Raw genomic sequence first — 11,530 nt, forward strand, 5'->3', positions numbered from 1 at the left:
TGTGAGGCTGGGAAGACCACCGCCTGAGTCAGGGTCGCGGTTGCTATTTCTGTCCTTGAGAAATTTTCCCTGGTACCTCCACTTGGGAGGCGGCCTGGGAGGAAGAGAAACGTGTCGAGACTCCTTTAAGGGGCACGCGGGGGCGCGCTCGGCCTTTTGTTTGGGCGGCAGCGGCGCGCGCGTCAGCGTCAACGCCCGCGCCTGCGCACTGAGTGCGGCCTGGTCGTCGTCTGCTGCGGCGCAAGCACCCGGCCCGGCTCGGCCAGCCCTTCGCCTCCGGCTTCGGCTTCCCTGGGCTCGGCGCACCCCGGCCCCGCCTCAGCCCTCCTGACCCTCGCAGCCCGATCGTGGCCGCCCGACTCTGCCGCCGCAATGATGATGATGGCGCTGAGCAAGACCTTCGGGCAGAAGCCTGTCAAGTTCCAGCTGGAAGACGACGGCGAGTTCTACATGATCGGCTCTGAGGTAGCCCGCGGCACGTCCTCTCTCTCCGGGCCCCGGGCCGGCCTGGTCCCCGCGGGAGCTTCGGGGCGGGTCTGCGCGCCGGGAACGCGCGTCTCCATTCATCGCGGCGAACGGGCGGGCGTGCGCGTGCGCGGCCGGCCAGTGGGGCGTGGTCTGTCTGTGTCTGGGGGCGCGGTTTGACCGGGGCGTGGTTGAGCAGGCCCCAGCCCCGCGCTCGGTTCACCCACAGGTGTTGCGGAGTCGCGGGCTGCCAGGGTTGCGGCGTCCCGGGGCCACGGGGCCACGCTGAGTTCCACAGCTCCAGCCGGACACATAGAAACGGGGTGTTAAGTTATCTCTTGCGACACGTGGGGGGAGATGTTGGACCCCTCACGCGCACCCGTCCCACACTGCTGGAGCTGGGATCCTGAAATCATATGTTCGAAACACGGGGCTTAGTGAGGGCTCACTCCCTTCGTGTTCGTGAACTTTGAGGTGGGCGGGGAGTTGTTCTGACCTTTGATTACCAGTGAGGAAACAGGTTGGGAGGAGGATACTTGCTTTTGGATGGCTAAGGCCGCAGCTCCCGAGTTAGATCTATCAGCAATTCGGAAGCGCTTGACACTTCGGATATCTTGAACTAACTCTGAGTTAGTACAGGGGAAAGAAAGAGCCTTATGCTTTAATCCTTAACTAAAAGTGACTTTTCAGCACTTTGTTAAATCATGTGGATGACTGACTTTAGGAAAACCCTACAACTGGTTCTTCACTGGTAGTTTATACCAAGTAGATTAAGTTTTTCCAGATTGCCTCAAACTAGGCCTTTTTGGCAGTCCCAGGTCTGTGTGTGTACATGCACATACACATATACTTTTCAATTATGGATATGCAATTTAGATGTGCAAACACCAAGCGGTAGTGTCTTCCTCATGTAATGAGCTAAGTGCAGATCTTGGAGAGTTAAAGCAGTTACAAACGCCAGCGGTTGCTTCTCCTTGTAGCAGTTTTCAGTATTAGACATTTCTTTCCTTTTTTTTCCTTTTTTTCCCCCACAATGTTTTTTTTTCCATCACAGTTGAACATAGTGTGAATGAATTAAGCCTCATGATGGTCACACTGAGGCTTCCAGGATTCCCTGTGATTCCTGACTTGTCTGAGTTGTACTGAGTTATGAGACCAGTGTTTTCAGTAGCATCAGAACCTTAGTGTTTCCTTTTTTCACCAGTTTTTGTAAAACACAAGGGGCAGGATGCAACACATTTTTCATGTCATCACAAAATTACTCTTCAAAGCTAGCTGTGCTGAGGAGAGGAGCCAGTGCCTGCCATCTGCCATAGCTCAGAATGGTCCTCATTGGCCGGTGGGCACAAAGGCAGTGGAGGAGTTTCAGTTTGTGATGAGGGACAGGTTGTTTAAAGAAACCTTTACCTGGGACTTCCCTGGTGGCCCTGTGGTTAAGAATCCGCCTGCCAGTGCAGGGGACATGGGTTTGAGCCCTGGTCCGGGAATATCCCACATGCCGCGGAGCAACTAAGCCCATGAGCCACAACTACTAAGCCTGCGATCTAGAGCCTGCGAGCCACAATTACTGAGCCCATGTGCTGCAAATACTGAAGCCCGCGCGCCTAGAGCCTGTGCTCTGCAATAAGAGAAGCCACCGCAATGAGAAGTCCATGCACCACAACGAAGAGTAGCCCCTGCTCACTGCCACTAGAGAAAGCCTGCGCGTAGCAACGAAGACCCAGTGCAGCCAAAAATAAATTAATTAGTTAATTTAAGAAAAAAAAAGAAAGAAAGAAACCTTTACCTGATCTAACGGGCAGGAAGAGCAGTCAGTTTAGCATTGACCCTGAGTTGGTGGTACTTTTGAAAATCAAGCTTGCGTTTATTAGGTGGAGCCCACAGCCAGGTGGGCAGAACGTCAGGAGGCCTGGTTCCAGCTCTGTCTGTGTGTCACTTTTCTCATGTATGTAATGAGATGCTTAGACTAGATGGTCTCTAAGATCTTCCCCTTAGCACATTTTAGATTCTAGAAAGCTAACTGCAGTCTTCTCTTTCAGCCCTGTTGAGTGAGAACGTTTGTCCTGAGATGCAGTATATAGAGACCAGATGGGAGAAGGGAGAGGCAGTTTGCTTTCTGGGGCCTGGCTTAACAATCATCAGGCCTTGGGAGGCCTGGGAAGGGTTCAAGGTCAGAGTGCTGTCTACTGATAAGCAGCAGCTCCTCTGACAGCATTGGGTGGATGACCCCCAGGCCCCTTGCCCTTGGCAAACAGGCACCATATTCAGAGAGGTGGTCCCGCCAGAGCAGCACCCTCAGCGCCCCCACACACTTGGGTATAGCAGCCTTGGGAGGGCATCCACAGATGCAGTAAGCATGTCACCCTTCTCCTGCCATCTGCAGGCAGCCGTTGTCACCACACCAGAGTCACTGCTGAGAGGATCCTAGGAAATGCCCATAACCACACCTTGGTTTTCCATTTGGGAAACCCGGGTCCAGAGGTGGCAAAGGCTGGTTCAGGGAAAACCCAGGAAGGCAGGCCTGGTCTCCTAAGTTCTGAAAGGACCTTGGGAAGGGCCTAGGAGTGGGGGAGGTCTGCAGGACCTGCAAAGTAGTAGTGCGGGCATTATAGTCAGTGTCTTTTCAAAAACCTAATGGAAACTATGTGTTCACCCTTGGACGGTAACCATACTCAAGCCAAATAACTCGCATGGGTCTGTGCCTGCAGTGGGGAGCACCAGTGACCCTGTGGCCACTTTCTCTTGCACTGTTCGGCAGCCCTGGTTGGGCATCGTGTAAATCTTTGATTCATGAAAAATGGAGAAACTTTTTAAAAATAAATATACTATAATGGGGTAGGTAAGTGGGAAAGTAGTAGAAGTGGTCCTTCGTGGGTGAACCTCACAGTTGATGAACATCTGACAGAGAAGTAGGGAGACCCAGAAAAGGGAAGTGATGCCCGATCACAGGTGGAGCCAGCACCCAGTCCACCTGCTGTCCCTGGCCACGTGACTCAAGTGTTCGTTTTTGAAAAGTCAGTGAAACAATGGAGTTTCTTTATAAAAACTTTAGGACTAGATTTCTTTTCATCAAGTAAGTCGTACTTTGAGTATTTGGTACAGGCAAACTGAAGCTATTGTTTGGGGCAGTAATGATTTATATAGCAATCTAAGGATTGCTGATAAGTGCATTTTAAACTCTTTGGAAAGTTCCTTTGGTATTTCTGGTTTGAGTTTTGTTACTAAACAAAGCAACAAAGGCCATGGGGGAAATTATCCTGCATCTGTCTAAAATTAAAAGACCTTTTTGGTCTTTATTACATCGTAAAAATATCAAAGTCTTAAGATAAAAGAAAGTCAGAGAGGCCTTGCATTTCTGGAAAGTGCCAGAGATCCTTAGTCCAAAATCAGAATCACATCGAGCTGCTTAGTGAGCTCGGGGGGCCTGCCTCCTCAGTGTCTGGTCAGGCCTTTCTGAACTTGGTCCTGTCGTCAGGATGCAGATGTTATTCCCCCTGCCAGAGGAACAGATGTAGGCCAGATACGAACTGCTGTGGAACCCCTGATGTCAGCAGAATGTATTTTTACTGCCGCTGGAAGCCTGGCGCCTGGAGGCCTGGGGGCCAAGTCGAGGTGTGTTTGTCTGTCACTCATCCAGCAGAGCCTCTGAGCCAGGGCCCTCCCCTTCCTCGAGGAGCTGCGACCCTCATAATGAGCCTTCTCGCTTTACTCATAGGTGGGAAACTACCTCCGTATGTTCCGAGGTTCTCTGTACAAGAGATACCCCTCGCTCTGGAGGCGACTAGCCACTGTGGAAGAGAGGAAGAAAATAGTTGCATCGTCACATGGTAAAAAAACAAAACCTAACACTAAGGGTGCGTCTTCACGAGGGTTTGTAAACCTGTTTCAAAACCACTCGCTTATGTCATGAAGATAAAACGTTTTCACTCCGGAGCGTCTTCACGGCAGCCCTGACCTTAGGGTGGCGGAGTGTCCTGGGGGCCCCCTGGAGCAGGTGGTCCTCCGTCAGGGTCGGTCAGGGTCAGGTGTTGGCAGCGGGCGGTGGGTGGAGGGGGCGGGGCCAGGGCGGAGAGGGTGTTGTGAAGACCACTGGTCTGAAAACGTTTTAGGAATGCTGTGATGCTCTACCATCTGCCGCGGGCCTGTTGCCATCGTCACCCTCCATGCGCCCGGGCGGCGGGGGGCCGCCCCAGCCCCCTCTCCCCTCGGGCTTTCACCGCTTTGCTTCCCAGCGCACATCCATCGTGTGGCACTTGGTTCTGGCAGTCGGTCCGCTGGCGCTCGTGTGCATGTCCCGCTTGGGGCTGTGGGGCGCTGCCACCCGACCCGGGAGGGCGGGCAGAGGGTGCTCCTCACCTCTGAGCTGGGGATTGCCTCTGGGCTTGGTCGAAGCTACCTTCCCTTTGGCAGGGCTGCCTGGCGGAGCTGGCCCGGGCCTCGTGTGCGTGTGCCTGCGTGCGTGCGCGTCGCCCGTTTGCGTGCGTGTGCCTGCGTCCCTGCGTGTGTGCATTTGCGCTTTACAGTCTGTCCCGTGCCGGTACGTCTGTAGGCCCTGCGTTGGTCTCGTCTACCATGTTCTTTTAATGCAGGAGCCGGAGCTGCTTTTCTATGCGCTGCTGTAACTTTTCACTCCCTTCCGCGCTTTCCAAAGCCTCCCTGGTCCTCCCTCCGCCCCAGTGGAGCGCCAGTCACTAACCAGTGCGTCCCCAGCTGCTCTTGCCCCTTGGAAGCCTTGGCGACCCTTTGGCCTCGCGCTCAGGAGACTCTTTCCTGTAACCATCTGTCTCTCCACCAGGCTTCCTAGGCGAGCTGTGGTCGAACTGCCTAGAACTCCCCGCTCCCAGGCAGCTCGCATCTACTGGCGCTGGGCCAGGAATTCCTGTTTGGTGTACAGCAGCTCTTTCCAACTCTCTGGGCTCTTGTTTTAAAAGAAAAATGTTTCTCATCCCTCATTTCATCTCCACCTTGCTTCGTGTCGTGGACTGCAGCGGTGTCAGACCTCTTCCCACTGGCGGTGTCACTCTGGAGCCTTCCTTTCCCCGAGAGGCCCTGTGGGCTGAGCTGCCCACGGGCGTCCCCTGTGCCTGGAGCCAGTGCTCCTCCCGGGACACGTTAGTCCCCGTCCATCCAGGGAGTGCTGACCCGGGAGGGCCTCTAGAGAAAGCCAGGGTCCAGACCACCCCTTTGGAAGAGGCCAGCATTGGGCAGTAGTGAGGTTGACACCCGCTTTCCCACCTCCTGCATGTGAGGACCTCAGTGCGCTGCATCTCCTGGCTGCTGCTGCTCACTGCCCTCCCGCAGGGTGACCACAGCCGCATCTCTGGTTGCAGATCATGGATACACGACCCTGGCCACCAGCGTAACTCTGTTAAAAGCCTCCGAGGTGGAAGAGATTCTAGATGGCAACGATGAGAAGTACAAGGCCGTATCCATCAGCACGGAACCCCCCACCTACCTCAGGTACTGCACCCCGGGGCTCGGCTCGCTCTCGGGACACCCACGGGTATTTTTCTCATGCCCTGGAGCCAAAATACTTTTCAGCAATTTACCCACCGTGTTTACAGATCGTCTTTGCCAGGCTTCGAAGTTTTTTCTGACTTTGGAATTTCTAAGAAACATAAGTCAAGTCTTGGGTTCTGGAGAGTCATTAAGAATGCTTTGAAAGTGGGATTCACTAACCTGTCAGAACAATTAGTGGCCCAGATCAACTCACAAAAACAAACAAACAATAGATTTGAACATATCAACGTAGATCCTTTGAAAGAGCATTTACTTTAACAGTTAAACGGGAGAAATTGGGAAGTTGCTACCTTGTAGAGGTTTGTTCATTTAGATTTATAAGAAAAGCTTGGATACCCCAAGTATTTCTCTATTTTATGTAGACAAATAGGTAAACTGTGATCCACACTGAAGCACAGGAGTAAACAAACACAGGGAATGATGTTTGTTCTTGGGTGTGATTTTTAAAATGCAGAATAAAAAAATAACTAGCAACGTAAAGACCCAGGGAGGGCGTCATGGAGGGCGTCATGGAGGGTGTCATGGAGTGGGCACACTCACGCCCACCGTGGCGGCTCTGCCTCAGGCATCGCGGCCCCAAAGTTTTTTGTTGGTCTCTGATCTATTAATTCCATCCCTGGGAATTTGTCCCAGGGAAATAATTTATACCGTAAACAAAAACCATTATAAGTACAGAGATACTATTGGTGGCATGTGAATTATAAAGGGAACTAGGGAGCTCCTTGAGTGTCCTGCCTCAGGGAAAGGCTGTGTGAGCAAAGATGCAGACACCCAAATAGTCTGGGGTTACACGACGTGTTGTGGGTAAGTAGACCCTGCAGCAACCCGAAACCTGGCTCACGTGAGCGAGACGTGCAGAATACCTGCGTGACGCTTTCAGCTTTCAAGAAAACATGCGTTTAGGTGCATGAGATGGCGGGAGCACTAAGGCGGGGGGCAGGCCATTGTTTCAAGTGATGCGGTTACGGAAACTCATGAAGGTGACATGGTGCAGAGGTTGGGGATGGAAAGGTAAGTTACGTACAGTTGCTGCCCTCACGTTGCTCCCAGGTTACTAGGGACACGGCCCGAGGGTGATAAAGGGGCTCGCAGAGCAAGGTGGGCTTTTGGTACTTTCCTAGTAGTAAAAGCAACTTGTAATTTGGAGAGAAGAGTGAGCTCTTTTGGGACATGGGTTCCTTGGATTACTTTGAGCATCATTTTCTAGAGAGTATTTACCAATGTGTCTTCTCACTTCTACTGGTCTGAAGGCCCAGAGGCCAGAGCCGTTGCCTAGTCTGTCTCAGCCTGGACTGCATGTCTAAAATAACAGTCTGAGTCTCTGGCTGCTTCAAACCTCCAGGGACTCACAGCCACCTGCTGAGTGCATCCGTTTCCTGCAGAGCACGCCAACCCCTGTAATCAGGACCCTCTCTGTGTCTCCAGCCCTGCTTGCTGCCCTCTGTGTTCTTCCCGAAATGCCCTCCTCTCCTCCACCCATGAACCGTGGCTCAACATTTAAGGCTTTGCTCCAGGGCTGCTCTACTGGGCAGCCTTCTTGTACAGTCCCTTCCTCGCAGAAGGGACTGTGCTTCCATGCGGCTGTAGCACGTTGGGTCAGCATGTAGCACGTTGGGTCATGGCTGAGGCACTGGGCTGGGGCCCCTCTGCACCTCCCCTAACCCAGGAGCAGGTGCTGGTGGGAGCCTAGGGAATAGACACCCGCGGAGTCTGGGGTGCACAGAGGTCCCCACTGGGACCTGGGGCCCAGCAGGGGCGCAGTGGGCATCCATTGACCACGACCTGATGCCTGGTGGGCAGTTTCAGCTCGTAGACTGAGCGGAGGTATTTCCATGTCTCCCAGGGAACAGAAGGCTAAGAGGAACAGCCAGTGGGTGCCCACCCTGCCCAACAGCTCCCACCACCTGGACGCCGTGCCCTGCTCCACCACCATCAACAGGAACCGCATGGGCCGGGACAAGAAGAGGACGTTCCCGCTGTGGTGAGTGGGCCTCGCCCTCTGGCTCCACCGAGGTCCTCCAGCATGTTTTAGTTTCCTCCTCCCCAGAAAAATGCTCTGCTTTGACCTCCTGTCCCAGAAACTCTGCACTGCTCCTCCTTGGGGCTGGTCTCCCTCAGCGTCCAGCATGACTGGCCTCTGCGTGGTCCAGCCTGGCTCTGCCTGTGCTCACCCCCAGCTCCTCAGGTCGCGTTCCTGGGTGCAGTCCCTGGACCTTTTCTCTGCCATCCACATGACTCGATGCTTAGTTGCCCGTGGTGCCAGAACAGAATGCCACAAACTGGGTGGCTTGAAGCAACACAAGTTTATTCTCACACAGTTCCAGAGGCCGGGAGTTTCACTGGGCCGGAATCAAGGTGTTGCTGGGCCCTGCTCCCTCCAGGGTCCCTTCCAGCTGCTGGCAGCTGCCACGTTCCTTGGCTCGTGGCAGCATCACTCCAGTCTCTTCCTCCCTGGTCACATGGCCTCCTCTGTGTGTGTGAAATCTCCCTCTCTTTCTCTGTCACTCTCTCTTTTTTTTTTTCTGGCCATGCCGCGTGGCTTGCAGGATCTCAGTTCCCTGACCAGGGATTGAACCTGGGCCACCGCAGTGAAAACCTGGAATCCTAACCACTAGGCCACCAGGGAACTCCCTCTCCCTCTCTTTCTTGTGAGGACACTTGTGATGTAATTTAGGGCCCACTTGGACAAGGCTCCCTCTCCTTTTCTGCTCTGTAAAGTGACAGTCACAGGTTCCAAGACTTAGGACATAGATGTCTCTGGGGGGCCATTTTTCGAGCTCCTGCCCACTAAGCTGTCCTCTGAATGCCGCCCCAGGCACCTCCAGCACAGGCTGCCTGCAGGCTTCTCTAGCCCAGGACACAGCAATCCCGTCCTTCCTGTGCTTGGGACACAGTCCTGGAACCCTTCCTCCTTCTCACACCATAGAGCCAGTCTCCACAAATTCTACTTGCTCAGCTCTCCAACTGTCCAGAATCCGACCACCCTTGGCCAGCTCCCCACTGGGCGTGTGCCCCTTCACCCAGGGCAGGTCCTCTAGATGCCCCGTCACACCAGCATCCACGTGACAGAGTCCTGGTGGTGGCTGCCGCTCTCTGGCCCCGGCTCCTGCCGCCCTTCACCTCAGGCACAGTGGCCTCCTCAGCGCTCTTCAGCTGCCCAGGCACTCCTGCCCTCGCAATTCCCTCACTTCCTGCCAGCATCTGCAGGCTCATCCCTTTCTCCCTCCTCCTTCCCTCCTCCCCCTTCCTTTTTCTCCCTCCCCACCTCTGTTTGAATGTCACTTCTCAGAGTGGTCCTCCCCTTTTAGAATGGCCACTCTGTCCTAGAGCATTCGTGTCTGGGCGGGAAGAGGGGGGTGTTTTCCTCATTTGTTTGTTTATTTGTCATCTGTGCCCCCAGCTCTCTGAGAACAGTTCTCAACCCTCAGTCTTCCACCCTTGGGTTTCCTGCGCCCACCCTCACCCCGTATCTTCCTGCTTCGTCTTCCTAAAGTGCAGGTGTGAGCACAGAACTGCCTTGCTCTCAGTCCTCCTGGGGCTCCCTCGGGGTCGAGGCTGGAGGTGGAGAACTGTGGGCACTTGGACCCCTGTGGCTTCCCAGCATCCTCCCACTGCTCACCCCCCCCATCTGCAGCCCTCCTTCCCTCAGCAGCTCTCGACTCTCCTGCCCCTCGGCCTTTGCTCAAGGGCTTCCACTTTTGGAAGTATCCTTTCCTACAGTTTCCTGGGAAAGTCCTGCCTGCTTTGGGGCTTAAATCTCCCTTACTTCGGACATCTCCATCTTGTCCTGCGGCCCAAGTCAGCATCTCCCCTCCCGTCCCACGTGTCCATTAGCGTGGATCCCTGCTGGCACTGTCTCTGCCGACTCAGCCCATAGTGGACAAGTCCCTGTAAGAAGCAGGGTTTCCCCTCTGGTTAGGTCATAGTGACCAGTGGTGCAGAGAGGGAGGTCCTGGGTGCAGGGACCTCAGCCCCCCTTGCTGAGCATGCTGTTGCCTCCCTTCCAGCTTTGACGACCACGACCCAGCTGTGATCCATGAGAACGCCTCCCAGCCCGAGGTGCTGGTTCCCATCCGACTGGACATGGAGATAGACGGGCAGAAGCTGCGGGACGCCTTTACCTGGAACATGAACGGTATGTGGTGGCCAACCCACCATCTTGCACACAGTCTTGTTTCCTGCCTGCTGCCCATCAGGGGGACCCTGGACTCTGATTGTGACATTCAGAGCACTGTGGAGTAGATTTGGAGGGTGTGGGCTTTGGGTTCACATCCTGGAATGCAAACCTGGTTCATTGTTTGAAAATCAGTCAGTGTGATCCATCGTATTAACAGACTAGACAAGATAAACAAATCCCTTGATTATATCAATTGATACAAAAAAAGCATTTAACAAAATCCAGCACTCGTTCTTGAAAAAAATTCAGGAAATTGGGAATAGACCACATAGTGCTGGAAGTACTAGCCAGTGTAATAAGGCAGGAAAATGATATAAAAAACATACGCTTCAGAAAGGAAGAAATAAAACTGTCTTTATTTGTAGATGGCATGATTATCTACATAGAAAATCTCAAGAGACCTACCAAAAAATCCTGCTAGAACTAATAACCGAGTCTTAGCAAGGTCACAAGACCCAAAATAAACATGCAAAAGTCAATTGTATTTCTATGCATTATATACTGTCAGTGAACACGTGGACACTCAAATATCCAGTATAAAAATATGTTATTATTTAGAGTTACTCAGTTAAGAAAAAAGGTGTAAATCTTACAAATATATAGTTTGTTTCAGGAAACATTTTGTATGCTGAAAACTATAAAGCACTGATGGAAGTAATTAAAGGAGATCTGAATAAATGGACAGACAACTATGTTCATGGATCAGAAGATTCAAGATGTTAATTCTCCCTAAATTAATATGCAAGTTTATTTTTTTTCATTTTTATTGGAGTATAATTGCTTTACAGTGGTGTGTTAGTTTCTGCTTTATAACGAAGTGAGTCAGTTATACATATATCTCCATATCTCTTCCCTTTTAATATGCAAGTTTATAAGCAATTTCTTTGAAAATCCCAGCAAGACATTTTGTAGATTTAGACAAAATTATTCTAAAATTTCAATGGAAAGGCAAAGGAACTAGAGTAGCTAAAGCAATTTTGGAAAAGAAGAAAGTAGGAGGAATGAGCCTTCCTAATCCCAAGACTTGGTGTGGAGCTGCAGTAATCAAGGCAGCATCTGAATCTACAACGATCATAGACTAAAAAAGTTAATTTTTAAAATCCTCTGCACAATATACTCATAGGATGCTTGGCCTGAGCACCTTAGCTTCCTGCTGCTTCTCCAAAACTGGATGTATGCGTTATCAATAGTAGGCTGGCTGAGTGTTCAGGTCTGGCACAGTGGTGCTGTGAGGAGGGTTGGTCTCTAGCTCTTCTTCTGGGCTAGTGAAATAGTGGGGTCAGTTGTCTGTTAAACAGACCTCGTTCTATTTATTTATTTAGTTATTTCTTTCTTTTCTTCCTTCCTCCCTCCCTCCCTCCCTCCCTC

The 11,530-nt window shown here is 52.3% G+C and overlaps 1 protein-coding gene across 2 annotated transcripts in view; it reads left to right on the plus strand.

Moving 5' to 3' along the window:
- The first annotated feature begins 196 nt into the window (after positions 1-196).
- SMARCB1 (SWI/SNF related BAF chromatin remodeling complex subunit B1) overlaps positions 197-11,530 on the plus strand; it is a 26,918-nt gene continuing 15,584 nt past the window's right edge. The window contains exons 1-5 of one of the 2 annotated variants that reach the window (XM_007451021.1): positions 197-465; positions 4,181-4,319; positions 5,796-5,925; positions 7,829-7,966; positions 9,993-10,120. In XM_007451021.1, coding sequence (XP_007451083.1) covers positions 373-465; positions 4,181-4,319; positions 5,796-5,925; positions 7,829-7,966; positions 9,993-10,120 — 628 coding nt within the window. In that variant the 5' untranslated portion in view covers positions 197-372. The remainder of the gene's footprint in view (positions 466-4,180; positions 4,320-5,795; positions 5,926-7,828; positions 7,967-9,992; positions 10,121-11,530) is intronic. The other variant, XM_007451022.1, reaches the window with a different exon arrangement.

This window comes from Lipotes vexillifer, unplaced genomic scaffold, assembly GCF_000442215.2.
Source record: "Lipotes vexillifer unplaced genomic scaffold, Lipotes_vexillifer_v1.1 scaffold1783, whole genome shotgun sequence".
Classification (NCBI taxonomy): domain Eukaryota; kingdom Metazoa; phylum Chordata; class Mammalia; order Artiodactyla; family Lipotidae; genus Lipotes; species Lipotes vexillifer.